At 35.9% G+C, this 17,532-nt stretch overlaps 6 protein-coding genes across 6 annotated transcripts; 4 read left to right on the top strand and 2 right to left on the bottom strand.

Moving 5' to 3' along the window:
* The first annotated feature begins 466 nt into the window (after positions 1-466).
* On the top strand, positions 467-1,843 carry LOC17891036 (protein EARLY-RESPONSIVE TO DEHYDRATION 7, chloroplastic). Its single transcript, XM_023785578.1, has 6 exons — positions 467-614; positions 687-760; positions 867-997; positions 1,139-1,305; positions 1,430-1,514; positions 1,699-1,843. Exons 1-6 carry the CDS (start codon positions 467-469, stop codon positions 1,841-1,843), a joined length of 750 nt encoding a protein of 249 aa, XP_023641346.1.
* A 680-nt stretch (positions 1,844-2,523) lies between these two features.
* On the bottom strand, positions 2,524-3,835 carry LOC17892159 (F-box protein ETP2). The gene has a single exon (XM_006297831.2). The coding sequence runs from the start codon at positions 3,812-3,814 to the stop codon at positions 2,663-2,665; it is 1,152 nt and encodes a 383-aa protein (XP_006297893.1). The 5' UTR covers positions 3,815-3,835; the 3' UTR covers positions 2,524-2,662.
* A 552-nt stretch (positions 3,836-4,387) lies between these two features.
* LOC17891390 (protein ABCI12, chloroplastic) lies at positions 4,388-6,641 on the top strand. The gene is made up of 7 exons (XM_006297803.2): positions 4,388-4,815; positions 5,056-5,172; positions 5,465-5,701; positions 5,777-5,941; positions 6,057-6,132; positions 6,225-6,289; positions 6,448-6,641. The coding sequence occupies exons 1-7, from the start codon at positions 4,456-4,458 to the stop codon at positions 6,598-6,600; spliced, it is 1,173 nt and encodes a 390-aa protein (XP_006297865.1). The 5' UTR covers positions 4,388-4,455; the 3' UTR covers positions 6,601-6,641.
* A 323-nt stretch (positions 6,642-6,964) lies between these two features.
* On the top strand, positions 6,965-7,831 carry LOC17890684. The gene has a single exon (XM_006298717.2). The coding sequence runs from the start codon at positions 7,159-7,161 to the stop codon at positions 7,576-7,578; it is 420 nt and encodes a 139-aa protein (XP_006298779.1). The 5' UTR covers positions 6,965-7,158; the 3' UTR covers positions 7,579-7,831.
* A 3,560-nt stretch (positions 7,832-11,391) lies between these two features.
* LOC17893931 (UDP-glycosyltransferase 84A2) lies at positions 11,392-13,248 on the bottom strand. Its single transcript, XM_006297447.2, has one exon. The coding sequence runs from the start codon at positions 13,071-13,073 to the stop codon at positions 11,583-11,585; it is 1,491 nt and encodes a 496-aa protein (XP_006297509.1). The 5' UTR covers positions 13,074-13,248; the 3' UTR covers positions 11,392-11,582.
* A 3,282-nt stretch (positions 13,249-16,530) lies between these two features.
* Positions 16,531-17,396, top strand: LOC17890838 (protein DMP2). Its single transcript, XM_006300129.2, has one exon. It carries the CDS (start codon positions 16,603-16,605, stop codon positions 17,158-17,160), a length of 558 nt encoding a protein of 185 aa, XP_006300191.1. The 5' UTR covers positions 16,531-16,602; the 3' UTR covers positions 17,161-17,396.
* The last annotated feature ends 136 nt before the right edge of the window (positions 17,397-17,532 follow it).

Genomic DNA, 17,532 nt, shown 5'->3' with positions numbered 1-17,532 from the left:
ATTTGATTCCGAATTCTATTTGTCAATATTTTGGAAAAAAACATATAAAATGTAATGGTGGACGATATCCTTTGGAAAATGATTAATACATACACTTGGGATTATATATGCGCATACATTACAAGATCCAGTTTCGTGACTCAGTAATTGGATTAAGTCTTGGAAAATATAACACGGTCAACTAAAAGAAGGTTCCGTATAAGTTTTCTTCACTTTGAAATATTGATCAAGTGGTGTCTATTGATGAAATCAAAGATTAACAAGTTGAGCTGTTCTCTTATCTTTATTTTTTTTTAAAATAACATGCTAGTTTCAACTAGATACTAATTCTTCATTATCACACTACAAGATCATATGCTGTGGTCTTACGTTTTATCTTGGCTATAAATATATATGATCATTACCTCCAACATTTCAAACGAGCTTAACATATAAACCACACTTAAAGTTAAAGTACAAAGACAAAATGTCCTCATCAACCCAACAAGACCAAACTCCCCGAGACGTGAAATTCGAACCGTTGAAACTAGCCTTGAGTTTCTCAGGGGAAGACGGAGAAACTGATCATGAGTTTCAAGAAGATTTCATGGGGGAGAAATCTTCGAGTACTTCTTGTAAGAAAGTAAACAATGAAATTGATTGGGAGGAGTTTGCACCGCAGGCTGAAGAGTACAAAAGTGTTGTAGCCAAGGCCATCGCCGAAGGAACGGGGCATATCATCAAGGGGATCTTCACTTGTAGCAATTCTTACTCTAAGAAGGTCTCATACATATATTCCCCTCTCATTATGCTTATGGGTGTTAATATTAGATGATTATGATTTAAATCTAAATATATGCTTTTTATTTTCTAATAAAAAAAAAAAGATTCACAAGGGAAGTGGCGTAACAACGATTGCTAAAGAGGTTGAAGAAACAAGTGGTGACATATCACAAATTGATGGAGGCGACAACAATGTAACTAAGAAGCAGAATAGACTCAACACAAATCTTCAAAGGTATTCACGATTTGTTGTTTTTAATCTTTAAACCCTTCAAAATTGTATATATTAGCATCAAATATCTTGGGATCTTGTCTCGTTTTTACGATCCAAATAATGGTTATTTTGTTGGATATACGTATTAACATATGTACATAGAGTGGAGAAGGTGTGGAAAGCGAGCGAGGCGATAGGAATCATGGTTTTAGAGGGAGGAGATATGGTGAGCAGTTCGATGATAGCTCCGGTGGTTAAGTCGAAGTTAGGAAAGGCATTGTTATCCACTGCTCCAGGAGAAGTTATATTGGCCTCACTTGATTCTTTTAGTAAGTTACATAGAATAGCTTCATTAATCCCCATTATATACTCATCTTCATTATTAATTTTGATTTTTTTTGGGAGAAAAACTAAAAGAATTAAAACAAAGAAAATGTTTGATGTGATCAATAGATAAAATACTTGTTGCTGCTGAAGCGGCAGAGATACAAACTCATTCTGCCACAGCCATGGCTTCTACGAGACTTGTGAGTAAGAGGTAAAAAACCTTCACTTATGAGATGTGTATTGCATGCATACGAACCTATATACTGAATTCGTTACATAATAATTCTATTTTTACAGTTTAAGATGACTTTTGCATTGGCTAGTTTTGTGAATCCATTTATTGAGTCGAATTAAATGTAACATACATTCACATTGTTATGATGACTGCACCACAGTTTCGGAGAGAACGCCGGGAAAGCCACCGGGAAAATACTAGAAACAACGGGCAGCTTAGGCCGAACCGCCTGGAATATTCAAAAATCCCTCGAGCCGACTTTTTTAATCACCTCAGAAATTGTCAAAAATGCTCCGAGACAATAATATATGTATCTTCTTATATATCTTTGAAACTGAGTTATACACTTTCATATGTCCATCAAATTATCAAGTTATACAATATGTGCGTACAAAAATTCAAAACGAGTCTTTAGATAAAAACAGATTTTATACATCAAATTGGAACAAGAGCCGGAATCCAAATTTTGATCAATTTTGACTTTTGTGAGAAACAAAGTCAACGCATGACAGAACCAGAAGCACAGTATACTTACAGTATCTCTCTCTACCAGATAGAGTTTCCCGCTCTAGGGCTTATGTCTGATTCAATCTGAAATTGAAACTCATGAGTCACGGTGAGCGTTAGCGTTGGAGTTACGAGATTGGAGAAACATTGGAGTGACAAAGGAAGCCGTGGAGTTATCTCTCATTTTTTGAGATGGTACTGAGAAAGAAACTCTTGATATGAAGACAATCGATGTTGCCATTGAGAGAGAAGTGTCTTGGATGTAAGCAAAGCTTTTGTATCGAAATTCACTTTCCGCTTTTCGAAGCAAATCTCGGCTGGAGACAACTCATTGAACAGATTTATCAGCTATAACTTGTGTTAAACCACAATCAAAAAGAGTTTTCATGTTATGTGTTTTAACGTTGGCTTAGTTTTTCAAGAGTATATTTGCAATTTGTTGGTCAATCCTAATAATGTATTGTTGAGAAACACCCAATAAAAATAAAGAGTATATTCGCAACACAGCTTAGGAGATGAGGCAGGTGGAGATGCTCCAAGATAAATTAAAATAAATAAACACTGAAGAAAAGGGAGATTACAGTTAGGTAGGTGGTACTAGTAGAGTCCCCTGGAGCTTATTCACCTCTTTTCCTTTTGCCTCCAGGTCGCTTGATTTGAGGTCGCTCAACTTGAAGAAAACTTGGAGCATAACTAAATATTACCGGTGCATATGTATCTACTCCAAAATCAAACACTTTGAGGTTATTGTCCTCCCCAAGAATGGATATCTTGATGATGGTCTTGCTGTAGTCTACCAAGTCCGTCCGTTGCTCTAACCACACGACAACTTTCTTATCCTCGTCTAGCAAAAACCTTCCATAATGCGGAATATACCACCGCCCACAGTCGAAATCTAATGCAAAGAGCTTGGTCCAAGAAATTGCTTTGGTGGTCTCATCATCAATCTTATCTGTCACCCATATCTCAGTCTTGGAATTTCTATCGAGCTGTAATATCGTCGAAAGCTTATCTTCTCTAACACAAGATAGAAAGGCGATTAAGTAACTAGTAAGAGACTGACAGGGAAGAGGCAGACGTTGGGATTTCTCTGTTGAAAAATCGAATCTGAGCAAGTGAATGCTTTCGTCCTCAACTTGTTTAGCAATCCAGTAAATGTTTCCTTTGAAAGAGACGCTGGGAGAACGAGAGTATGGAAGGGTGAAGCCTGGAGCTATATCATGATCAACAAGCCTCCATGAATCAGAGTCAAAATCGTAGATTTCCGAATTATTAGTACCAGCAGAAAAGCTCAATACTTTGTAGCTCTTACGGCGGCACGACGATTTCTTGTATCCGAATCCAAAGGCACCGCCTTTGGATTCGATCCACCTGGCTTGGCCAGTGAGCGGGTTCCAAACCACGAATTGAGAACCCTGTCGTAGGATGGTGCCATGGTGGTAGCATAACAATAAGCCATCGCAGTGAACCACTTCAAATCCATCGAATCGCTGTGAGTTGTTAAAACGCGGATCTGGAAGGACAAGCACTGTTTTTACCTCTAGAGCATCCCCATGGGGAAGACAGACGCTCATCGGACTAATCCTTTTCAACATGAGAAACACAAACTCCTTTGTGGCTTTATCGCAGTGCTCTCTTGCGAGTCTCCCATCGTCTTTCAATAAACGGTTCCATCGTTTGCTAGTTCCTCGTAACCGTTTCAGATTTCTCGCCGGAACGCGACACAGTATCTCCTCTACTAAATCGTTATGAAGATCTGGTATCGCCATTGATCTCACTCTCAGCTGCTGTAAAGTCCCTCTGTAAAGTCTAGGTTTTTTTTGTTTTTTTTTTACTATAATATTATATAAACAAAAGTTGTTTACAAGGCCTTAAAGCCCACCGTACTTTTGTAGAAACAAAAGGTGAAACCCAACAAGAGGTCCTCTTTCTTTACCATTTCTACAATAGGGGAATTTTACAATAAATAAATTTAAAAAAAAAAAAAAAAAAAACAACCGTCGAGCCAACTATTTCAATCACCTCAGAAAATGTCAAAAATGCTCCGAGACAATAATATGTATCTTAATTATTATATCTTTAAAACTGAGTTATACACTTTCATATGTCCATCATATTACATGTCATGGTTTTGGTTTTGGCTTTGGTCTGTCTATGGGAAAGATTTATACAATATGTGTGTACGAATATACAAAACGAGTCTTTAGATTTAAAAAAAAAAGAGCTTTAGCACTATTTGAAATTTACATCAAATTGGAACAAGAACCGGAATCCAATTTTGGTTTATTTTGACTTTTGGGAACCAAAGTCAACGCGAGACAGAACCTGAGTTTACAGTATCTCTCTCTCTCTACCAGATAGAGTTTCCCGCTCTAGGGCATATGTCTGATTCAATCTGAAATTGAAACTCATGAGTCACTCCAATCTCGTAACTCCAACGCTATCGCTCACCGTAACCCTAATCCCCAAACACCCAATTCGTCAACTCTCTGCCCCAATTCCTAACCGGAACTTCACAAACCCTAGGCTTCTCTTCCCGCTCAGGCTTAATGAGACTCCTTCCTGTCACGCCGCGAAAAGGGTCTTCGTTGTTAGAGCCAAAGCCGACGGAGATGGTAAAACCGGTAACTGGGTCAACAGGTTACCGATTCCAGGACTCGGAGCTGAAAATGTCTTCAGATTGATTTCGAGCGCGACGGGTAGCCCCATTGGCCAGTTCATATCGTCCCCTGTTACATTTCTCCATTCGGTGGATCCTAGGATCAAATTGGTATATTGAATTCTTTGATTCTTGTCAAAATTTCGAGTTTTGTTGAAAAAAAAAGTTTTAATCTTTTTATCGTTAGAGTTATTCTAGTTAGATTGCGATTTTGATTAGAGTTGTTATTATCGGGTCGGTGTTTGAGTCGAGGACTCTGCAAACTTCTTAGAAAGACAGGTTTTGTGATGTGTATAAAGCTTGTTGTTTTTTATTTTGCGATGCTTAGTTTTGGTATTTGCATATGTGTAGGTGTGGTTATTAACTCTAGTAGTTCTACCAGCAAGAGCAAATATAGTTGTGCGTTTGGGACTTGTTGTATGTACAGCTCTTTTGTCAATCCTTGTTCTCCCAAGACAAGTATGGATGGTGAGTTTTTTTCCTCCGTTACAAGTCTCTTTCTTTATGATATTGTTAATAAGAACATTTCATAGCTCAAGAGTAACTTAGATTTCTTATGATTCACAATTTCGGTTTTGTCTTTTGATGATTGGAATGTTGCAATGCATAGATGCGGTAGATGTAAACATGATAAAATGGCATGTGCATACAGTTTTTGACTTAAATTGATCAATGCGTTTCCAACTTCGCTCTGCTTGGTCTTGTTTCTGTCTTGTGATCTATCTTCTCTGCTGAGGTTCCTAACTTTTTTATATCTAAGGATCAATTGGCGAGAGTTTCACTTCTTTCGGGAATCCTATTCATAACCTTGGGGCTAGGTTCAGATGGTGCACCCCCAATGCTTCAGTCAAGAACCCCACCATCTTCAGTCACAGGCTTGCCTAATCTTCCCATGTCTTTAAGCGGTTATTCGTACATGTTACTGAAGCTTGGACCTTTGCAATTCACAAGGAAAGGTTTATCTGTTGGAAGCACAGCCGCATGCTTAACCTTTATAGTAAGTCTGTTTGCTACTTCCACAATTTTCATTCATTTAGATCACCTAATGGAACATTTGGTGTTTTTGTCACAGATCTTTCAAAGTGCTAGTATTTGCCTTGCAACCACAACACCTGAGCAACTTGCGCTAGCTCTACGTTGGTTCTTGTTCCCATTGACATATATTGGTGTTCCAGTAGGTGAAATCATCCTCACACTCCTGCTTTCACTGAGATTCATCAATTTGGTTTTCGATGAGGTAAAGATTTTTCTCCTTTTTTTTCTTCTATATACAAGATCTCCTGGCTTCACACCTAGTTATTGCAAGTTCTAACACCCACATAATGGTATGTTCTGCACATGTTACATTGTAGGTCCGAAGTGTTTCGTTGGGAATTGTATCTCGAAGAGTAAACTGGCAGCAGCTTACTGTTCTGGAGACACTTGATAGTAAGAATCTAAGTTTCTTCTCTCTTTCTATATACATCTACCACTTGTCTCAGTCTTTCCAAAACTCTTCTAACATGTGATCGCTTGTGTAGTTTTCGCATCGTTCATACGCCGCATCTTCAAGAATATATTTCGCCATGCCGAGCAAATATCACAGGTCAAATAGATTTCTGTTACCCATTTCTCATCATTTATCTATCTTCAAGCTCTGTTTTTGTGTGGTGTAGAGAAGATCCGAGAGAAGCTCTTCCATTATTTGAACATCAGATACAAACTCTCTGTTGAGGAACCATGTATTCTCTATTTTATGTGCAGGCCATGATCGTTAGAGGCTTCAGAGGAGAGAGCAGTAGCCACAAGATCTACTTCTTCTCGGGATCATCAAATAAATTTGCAGATTTTGCATCAGTCTTGTGTTTAATCGGTGTAATCTCAACCGCGCTCCTGTCCGAATACTTTCTTGTCTAATATTGTCATTGATTGTTTCAATCTAATCCTTCTTTTACACATTTAACAACTAAAAAAAACTACTTAAGGAAGGGACTGGCCACTTACTCAATAAAACATTAGTAGTTAAAAACCATAATAGTTCTACTTCATAGTCCAGCAGAATTCTAAATTTAGGTCAACTTGAAAAAAACCAAAAAACGGAGAGACAAAACAAACTAAATTAAACAACAATATGAAAATAGAAGAATACGTCTAGGTTACAGATGCGTCGTTACGAGGAAACCAAGGTTAAGACAGAGAAGCCAAATCTTTGTCAATCTCTTCCTTCTTCTATTTATTCCATTAGAGAGATGCAATAATTTACAAAATTAGAGAGATCCGTAGCTTTTTAAACTTCATTACCAAAATCAAAAAAACCTGAGCAAGGAACCGAAGAAAAGGACCATTTTTTATAACCCTTTTCTTCTTCCTTCTCCTTCCTATCATAACCCTTTCTTGGCACCCAAGGAACACACCTTCGGCGCCAAATTTTTCTTCTTTCTTTTTAGGGTTTTTTTTTGATATTTTTATTTGAGGATGGGAACTGAAGTTATAAGGCCACAAAATGTTTTGGTTGACCGGATGAGAGAGTCTCCGGCTATAATTTATAACCCCCGGAGGAATCATGTTCACCGGAAACCACCTCCACGACCTGACCAAAGGAGAAGATTCGGATCCGATGAGTTCAGAACGACGATGACGACGAAGAACTTTGTCCGGAGAAGAGGAGAGTCTTTTGATTCGTTTTCAAACATCAAGGTACGTAAGAGTTCGCCGGAGGTCGTCTCCGCCGACAATATTTACGCCGGATCATCGATGTTTGTTGTTTCTCCGGCGCCGAGCTCGTTACCTTTGCCGTCGTTCTCTAGGAGGGATGATAAAAACCAAGTTCTTGTTGTTTCCGTGGATGATTCGGCGTCTCAAGATCTCCGGCGACTTCTCCGGCTGGAGTTTTGAGGATATCGAATAAACCGGGATCGTCAGCTATTTAACCGGTTCATTTATAAGTTATCGGAATCGTCTCTCCGTTACTGTTTTATGAATCTTATCCTTTCCTTTTGAAATAATATTGTTGTTTAAGAAAGGGGCGGGTATGAAAAAGATGGTTTTAAAAGTACGGGGTCAGATTTAGAAGCAAAAATGTTAAATACTTTTAGCTGATTATTTCAGTTTTTGTATAATGTGGAGGTTTAATTAAAATATGAAAATCTTTGGGGTCCAAGTGTTAATTAATTTAAAAGGATATGGGCTAAAATAAGTATTCGTTTCAGGCCCAATAGATATATTTTTAAGTTTAAGGTGGGCCAACAACTGGCTCGTTTGGTTAATTCGTTAGTTATGTCGTATGTGTAAGCGTTGGGCACCTTGATAATTGAAAGATTCGGAGAATCAATCTTCTATTAGGAATTGCAAACAAAAATTGAAATTTTGAAGAATTTCTACAATATTATCAAATCTGAAGTTTTAAATAATAATTTAAATTTATAGCCACTGAAATATACATTATTATAAATTGTTAACTCTTAAAATGCTTGTTAAATATATCAGTGTCTGATTATTATTTTATTATAAATTTGATTTTAGTTAGAATAATTTTTAAACCAAATTTTAAACAATATATATATATATTAAATTAATTAAAGATTTAACTAATTTGGTTTGACAAAGAAAAAAACCAGCTTATCTAACATGTTGTGCAATGCACATATTTAACATTGCAAGAGTGGAGTATTTGGCAATATATGACGAAACTGTTTATAAGACTCACCGATTAGAAATGATATCAAAGTAAAAAAGAATTAACTCACATGTATTCAATGACAAAGGAGACATTAATTTCCTCTTTTATCATGTCTTTTAATCTTTAATTTAAACGAGCTACATAAGATAAAATAATATTTGTAAAAACTCGCCAAGAATAATGACACCAACAGATTAAAAAAAAACACATATTTCACTAACTTGGAACATATCCAAGACTAAATATCTTAAATATTTTTTTTTTAACTCTGTTACGCTAGAATCAAAATTCTTCACATAGAACTTTTATATATATGGTCATGGGTAGTTATACCGTTTGAAATAGTGTTTGATTAAAGCACAATTTTATTAGTTACAAAGATAAACACCCAAAAACTACACATCACATAGTGCTATAGTCTTATATATGTGCAAGACTTCATTTATGGCAAAGAGTAAACATTTAAGTTCCTTTACATGATTATCCATAGTCTTATCTAACATGTTCCTTTGCAAGACATTTACTCTCTTTTTTTTGTATCAACGACACAAGTTTGTGACAATTTTTATTTAATGAATTTCAAGAAAATGATATTCACCAAAAAAAAAAATTGATAAATAAAAATGGCATCAAATCACCATCAAATTTATTTTTCCCCACAAAAAATAGTCTTCATTCAGTTTTTGTTGTGAGAAAAATAAATTTGGTGGTGGTTTGATGTCATCTTCATCTATAATTTTGCTTAAATCCATCAAATAAAAATTGTCACAAATATGTGTCGTTGATTTTAAAAAGAAAAAAAAAATGTCTTGATCATTCCAGATTTGTCGAACTTAAAGATATAGAAGGTGCATGTCAAAGAACTTAAATGTTTACTCTTTGCCCATTACTACATAGTGGAGCCAACAATCAAATATGATATGTAGCTATGTACTCATGCATCATGAATCAAAACGGTATGTAGTCCCTTCTAGTGATGAGTTATGACAATATGGGATGCAAAAGAAAATATTCTGTTTGTTATGGTTTATATATCTCATGTGCTGCATGCATGGTTGATGACTTGATGTTAAAAGCATTTTTGGCCAAATACCTTCAACTAGATTTCAACACAAATTTTATGAAATTTAAAGCATTCTTGAACTTGTATATTTTACTCAAAACTATTCAGCATTACGACATTTTATTAAATATTTTGTGACACTATACTCAAAATTTTGAAGATTCAAGACAAGAATATAACACCAATATTTTTTTAAGTTAATTTTGTGGTATAGTTTAACACTATTTTCACATCTTTAAACATCTATGTAAAGATTCACGTGAGTTCCATCAATAAAAACAAAAAAAAAAAGATAAGAAAATAGCGTGAGATATAGATAGCACAATGATCTGAGCCACGCATTTCACTTACCACCTACCACAACCAACCTCCTCTTTGGGTACCTATCGATCAACTCACATGATGATGACTTCGACTTGGATCGTGTTTGGTATCTACTACCCATATATAGTGCAATCAATCTTTCTGAGGCAATAATAACACAAATGGTACAGTTGCACCACGGCGCAGCTGGTAGCTAGAATCATCTAGTTAGCTGTAACGGGGACACATTTGTTTTAATTTGTTTGTGTACATACATGTAAGTTGTAACCAACGAACGAGCAATGAATACTCAATTGACTCACTCACTCTTACAGCATTAAATGTTTAGGCACCATCACACGTCGCTATGATAATGGCTGCCTCTGACTTACCAGTCTAGCGGTGTTGGCTAAAACAGTAAGGATTTATCTACTTTATATTTTTTTGCTGGTGAAAAATATTTGATGTTTTAGATTAAAAATAAATGTTTTAAATTAAGTGACGTTTTTACTTTTCGACGTCGAATTTTTTTAATTTGTATTATGTAGTTTATTTTATTATTAGTTGAAATGTGTTTAAAAATTTAAAAATACTGTAATGTTTTAGTAAAAAGAAAGTAAAACATTATTATTATATTTATAAGCTCAATCATTTATTTTCTCTCTACAATTAAAGCTTTAAATGGCAAATCTATTGGTGGGTTAATTTTTCGTTTTCATTATTTAGAATAATACAATTGAATTGAAAGGCTCTCTATGTTGGTTGGAGTATCTCACGGTGAGATTCTCACCAGTCAAGCAGCTACGGAGCTACCAATCACGGTTAGGATATGCAATTAGGCACCCAACGTTTTTTTTATTTTACTCCTAAACAACCAACTTTTTTGCATGTTTGAAACTTCTATTAGTCTTCATTAAAAATGTATATTTGGCAAGTCAAACTTAACAATCTAAATACTGTTTAGAAAGTATAATTCGAATTACACATATACTCTTTTTTTTTTTTGCTTTAATAGGTAAATCCTTGGTAGGCATACCATTCTTTTATAATAATTACTACTAAAGCGTTCTTAAAATCTATATTATAATTCTTTTGAATTGTTATAAGAAACACTGTTTTTGATTATTTTAGTATCGCTTATCATTTTCTTATCCGATAAAAGCTTGTATTTGTATATCATATTTTCCCATATAAAAAGTTCATATGAGTAGTGACTAATGACTGGCTTATACGACTAAGTGGAAATGGCGTCACTTGGAGACCATAGAGACATTTATGTGCATCACGTGTCATTTCTATCAGTACCTTTAAGTGTTACATGTCGAAAGAGCCGAGACGATAAGGACGAGACGCTAGATAGTAATCAATTCTCTAGAAGGCTATGTGAGATTCTGAGGTTCAAAGTTGTAAAATCCAATTTTTGTTTGTAAGATTAGTTTCATGGCAGTTTTCGTACTTTGACTAGATAGTTTCTGTTGTCGTCTAATTGGTTTATTCAATACTAAAATTATTATTCAATACTAATCGTTTTAGTATTATATTTGATTTGCATGGTACAGTTTAGAACACATCTTCATCATATCTACCCTAAAAGTTCGTACATAAAAAATATTCTTTCCCAATATGGCAACAACATAAAAACATATATTAAGTATTCATAATCTAATTTAAAGCGTGATTTGAGATTTCTTTTTCAAAAAGGATTAGTTGACTTTTTTTATCCATAGACCCATACATACCTAGAAAGTAAAAAAGAAAAAAATAAATTGAAGTAGAGAGAATGCATACGACACACAAATTAAAAAGATTCTGCAGAATTAAACAAAAAAAGAAACAAAAGACTTTAATGACTTTTTAAAAGATTTTGATCGATCCAGCCAAAACATGATTATGACTTCCGTTTTGTATTTTCGCCACAGGTTTGGCACCCAACTTTTCCACAAACACCTCAAGATTCCGATCAGATGAGCCACCGCGAGCAACCGCCGCCTCCGCCTCTTCCTTCCATTTCAAAGCATTCTTTTTCAGCTCCGTTGCTTTCTCTCCTTTCGTGACCTCCCTCAGCCTCTCCGCCACTTCCTCCCTCGGCACCACTCTATCCTCCGCCTCTCCACGGCCGAGCCTCACTCCCGTCTTGAAAACGTCGATCATGTAAACGGCGTCAGTGACTTGATCTCCCCACTGAGGAAAACAAACCGTCGGGACTCCGGCTGACACAGCTTCCATTGTCGAGTTCCATCCACAGTGAGTCACGAAACAAGCCACCGAAGGATGAGCCAGAACTTTTTCTTGTGAGCACCATTCAACGATCTTCCCTCTCCCTTTGACTTCTTCGGGCAAAACATGTCTCTTTTTGTTGTAACCTAACGCTTGTTGCCTAATAACCCACAAGAACGTAACGTCCGCGTTCAATACACCGTAAGCGATCTCGTCTATCTGTTCTTGTTTCACGTAGGCAACGGTCCCGAACGAGATGTATACAACAGAGGAAATAGGCTGCGAGTCTAACCACTCCATGCATTCATCCGTTGGCTCAGAGATGTTCCCTTTGGTCTCATCGTAATTTAAAGCCTTAGCCATTTTGTAAAGCGGTCCGAGAGGTCTAATAACGCCGGGGTGATAGAGACTTGACATGTGGTCGATGATGTCTTGCTCCAAGGAGTCGAAAGTGTCGATGAAAACAGAGAAAGTCTTGTGAAGTCTTTTGATCTGGTCTAAGATCACTTCTCCCAAAGCGGAGTAAGGACTTGAAGGGTGAATGAAAGAAGGGATCTCGTCGTGCTTCAAGAGAGGCATGCCAGGGATTTGGACATCGATCTCGGGATCTGTTTCGGTCGGGAAATCAACTAGTTTGTGGTGGTAATAGTAATAAGCAGCTAAGCAGGCGCAAGACTGAACCCAGAGAAGTGCACACGGGATTTGAAGATCTTCAGCCACGTCACAAACCCAAGAGACGAAGGGGTTGTTGATGAGACACGTCACGGGCTGTTTTGTCACTTCCTTGTATCGTTTCACGAGGTTTTTTATCTCTCTCTTGCCGACAAGCTCGAGGTGTGGTCGGAAGAAGGCGAAGTCATTTCTGCTCACATCGTCGTCTTCGGGAAGCCCGTCGTCGAAGAATTCGAACCGGAGATAGCCTTTACCGACGGGTTTGAGGACGCGGTCCTCGATTTTATTGGAGAGTCGCATCATTTTGCCCCATGGTTCTGTGGTGACAAAGGTTACGAGTAAACCCTTTGAAGCTAAGAGCTTTCCTAGACGAAGAAGTGGATTCACGTGGCCTTGTCCTGGGAATGATACGAGCATCACATGAGGAGGTAGTGGAGGAGAAGATTCTAGTTCCATCTTTTAGAGAACAAAAAAAATCTCGGTTTCTCTTTCTTTTGCTTTGTTCTTGTGTGTTTGTGTTTGAAGTGTGTGCATGTTGGAAGAGGATTACCGCTATAAATAGGAGACAATGAAGGTGAATAGTTGCTTATTGGCCATTTTTAGTGATGTATATTTTATTGCTTTTTTCCCGACAAAAAAAATATTTACGAAAATTGATTAATATCTTGATTTAATTAAAGGCTACACAGTAAATCGGAAACTGTTTTATAAATGACTTGGTCAGTGGGTGACGACGTGGATATAAAGAGACGTCTCACTCGTTTGTTTCCGTGGTTATTTCAATCTTTCACAATACCAACAAAGAGATACCGTATAAACAATAGAGAACACATTCGAAAATATGTTATTATACGTTACCTCTATATTCAATGTGTGGTTTTAAGGAATATTCGATGATTGGTCCTTTTTATATCTAACGCCATTTTGGTCCAAAAGGTTTAAAGGTTCATCTTAGCAAGTAGACAAAAAAAAAAATACTAGGTATTAAAAGTTTGCAATATTCAACGTGAGGTTGAATGCATGTAGCTCCGACTTGTAAAAGCCAAATGATTTGATTATGGGAGGAATATGATACACTGCTAAACGGAGAAAGATTCGTGTGAATATATATCAAAATGTGAGATACTTTATACAAGTGTTGTTGAATATGATAAAAGGCTCCATTACACACCAAGTGAAATACATTGTTAAAACTTAATGCGCACCATATAACGGCACTAGTTTTTTTCTTCATTATCTACGGAAGTTATATGATTTCAATTTCGAGGAAAAAAATGGTGCCGGCCGTATTCAGATTTGAGTTATAATATCTCTACTCCTAAACCGGTGAAAATTACACCGATCCTATACTTGACTTTTGTTGTGAAATTGTTAGATATTTTCTGGACTCTAGAGTGATTAAAAGTGATTAAAAATCTTTAGAAACGGCGTGGCGAAATCGAACACCTCTTGTTTTTCTATTTTTTGTTGTTCGGAGACTACAACTACTAGTCTTCTCCTACCACCAAAATATATTTGTTCCACGAAATTGTATAAGGGTGACGTGTTATCATTCCGTTGGTTAAGCTAATGTGAGGTCTAGTTTCCATTTCCGAGTACTTCCAACTCTTTTTTAACTACTACAAACCATAAAGCTATTAATGGTTTTTGTTTTGCTCATAAGGACAGCTTTGTTACTGTGACATGTAGCCATGCATATAGTTTTCGCTTCTACAAGTTTTGATGATGCTTTTTTTTTTGGGTAGAATGTCATATGTTAATATATATATGGTTCCGGATGGTAGTTGAAAATTACTATAATGTGTTTATGTTATTTGAGTTGTTCTACCAAGAACAACCACATTTGCGTTCGCATCTTCGAAAAGAAACTACTCGAAGGTTTAATAAGTTTAGCTTGAATGTTTTTAGTTTTATCCCATCTTAATGGAGTAGTATATTAGTATTTATATCTCACATGTACACATTTAAGTTGGATAGATATTGAACTAACCTATACGATCTGTCTTTGCGGATCACTCGTTTTTGCTATGTGTACAAAGTAGATTCGCATATACACATTTTCATTTTTTATTAATTTCTAAGACTTTGCGGATGAGTGATGACCCAAGGTCAATGGAGAGTGTCACAAACGACATCGTTTAGTATCATGATGTGTTCGATCTTTCGTACGTACGTGGTGGCACCAAAATATCTTGCGTAGCACAATTTTGAACAAGAGACCTCTTTTTGAACAATTGCTACATGTGAATCTCCCACACTGTAACACTTTAAAGATTAAAGATTAAGTTTCTTTCATCAATATATATAACTTTGTTTGTTTAGCCTTCCATAAACAAGATAAGTATAAAAATGGCCAGTAGTGATCAAACATTGAATTACGATAAATTATTAATCCGACAAAAAGCGAAACAATATTGATCAGTCACATGCATGTACAAAAGACTTTAGTGTTTGGGACTTTTCTTTTTGGTAGATGCTGTATGAGTAATTTGTGAATTAATTAACGTACGTCCCATTATTATCTTTCAGTTTTTCGCGTTCGAGTCCTGAGCTGAATCATAAGTGTACCAGAACTTGTCGTTCGATATAGAATCCCAAGAGGTGGCCACTGAATCCAGTGGGCACTTGACGAAAGGAGGCACACGGAGCAAGTACGAGAAATTTTCACACATGTAATAGACAGAGACCGTTGGTTCTTTTGGTTTTCCTTTTAAAAAATTTGGTTTGGATCCAGTTACGTGTTTCGCATCAAGACCGCATAATAATCGTTTAATTTTCTAGTCAAATTTAGAAATTGTTTTTTAAAAGAAAACAAAATCGTGAAATTTTGTTTTTTTGCCAGAATTGGAAAAGTACATACCCATAGACTTGGCCAGAAATGTTTTTAATAAAAAAAAAAACAAAAATGTGTTCACAATACTTGTGACGAAATACAAGAATTCAATATTTTTAATCACAAATTTTGTTTTTACGATTTTGATGGAAAAAACATTATTATGCAGTTTTAGTGAAAAATCTCAAGATTTTGGTGGAAAACATAATGTTAAATTTTTTAAAACCAAATTAAAGAATGGCTGAAAATTGGGATTCCAAATCAAAGAAGAAATAGCAAATTTAACACCAAATATTATAAAATATGTATGAACACCAACATGTATAAAGATGGGCTAATGCCTAATGATATGAATTTGGTGAGCCAGCATCTATGACATCCATTGAAACTTCGGGAGTACAAACTGAGTCTCCCCTATATGACATTGCGAGTTTATATTCTCTGATTTTTCTTAGTTTAAACACTAAAGTAATGAGATCAATTTAGTTCATATGTAGTCAATTTTGTAAAAGTAGAATTAAACTAAAATTTTATTATTCCAATAGATATATATGGAATTTTATAGTCAAATTTTTTTAGTTTAATCCGATAGTTAGAAATGTATCAAAAAAGGTAAATAAGAATAAATTGATAAACATAATTACATATATTCCGGTCAAAAACCAAACTTTTTCTTTGTGGGTAATAAATAATAACCAAACATTTGTGATTTGTTCTACACTCGTTACATTTTGGACTACCAGATCCTTCATCGACCTATATATGACGATATGCGTGACATCAAATGGAATGGATCATTAAAATGATTTCACACTTTTTGTATAAATGCGACACTCTAATACAAATATAAACATAACGAATCTAATCCTTCAAGCCACGTTTCCTAGTACAAGCCGAAAAATACTAAAAAGGGTAACAAAAACAAACCCCAAAAGCAAAAAGACCTAATTATAATTAAATTCTCCCCCCAACTTTTTTGAAAGAGTATAAGCAACACCAAACCCGTTTTTACGTAGAAGCAATCTATTTCTCTCATCCTATAAACACTCGACAAACAATACTTTCATGAAGACACACATTCAAGAACACTACAAACGACAACTAAAAAAAATCACATTTTAGCTAATTTACAAGAAGAAGATTGATACCAAAATGTCGAAAACGTTCAAAGCCATAAGAGACCGGACATATTCAGGTGTAGGAGACCTCATCAAGCTCCTCCCGACAGGAACCGTCTTCTTGTTTCAGTTCTTAAACCCTGTGCTAACCAACAACGGACATTGCCTCCTCATCAACAAGTACTTCACCGGAGCTCTCATCGTTGTCTGTGCCTTCTCTTGTTGCTTCACTTGCTTCACCGATAGTTACCGAACAAGAGATGGTTACGTTCACTATGGTGTAGCTACCGTGAAAGGTCTCTGGCCAGATTCGTCTTCAGTGGATTTGTCTTCGAAACGTCTTAGAGTTGGAGATTTCGTTCACGCTTTCTTCTCTCTTATCGTGTTCAGTGTTATTTCCTTGTTGGATGCAAACACTGTTAACTGTTTCTACCCTGGCTTTGGTTCCACTGGAAAGATCTTTCTCATGGTTTTGCCTCCGGTCATTGGAGTTATCTCCGGCGCTGTTTTCACTGTGTTCCCTAGTAGACGTCATGGAATTGGGAACCCTTCGGACCACAATGATGATGATATTGCTTCCGAGATGAAGTGATATACATGCATGTGTCGTCGTTTCATGGACTGGCAAATACTAAAAATGTATAAATAATAATTGTTCTAAATCTTTAAATTGTTTTTTTAATGATTTATTATGTTGGTGAGTTCTTCTGATCATATGTGTTGTGTAATGTGTGCGTGTGTGTTTTATTTCATTTTTTTTTTGTTTTTTTTTTACACATTTGTTTGTTGATAAAATGAAGGTAATAAAACATATATTTAGTGAACCAACATTATTGAAAACAAATATTGAAGCTATTAAAATAAAATTAGGGTACGATGAGATAAAGGGCTTCGAAGCTATTAAAAATAAAATGAGGGGTCAAATATTGAATAGACAAAAGTTTAAGGTTTTATCACAATTTAT

The sequence above is a fragment of the Capsella rubella genome, unplaced genomic scaffold, assembly GCF_000375325.1.
Source record: "Capsella rubella cultivar Monte Gargano unplaced genomic scaffold, Caprub1_0 scaffold_3, whole genome shotgun sequence".
NCBI classification, from domain to species: Eukaryota; Viridiplantae; Streptophyta; class Magnoliopsida; order Brassicales; family Brassicaceae; genus Capsella; species Capsella rubella.
Note: the sequence above shows the minus strand (reverse complement) of the source record. Positions and strands in the feature narration are given on the sequence as shown.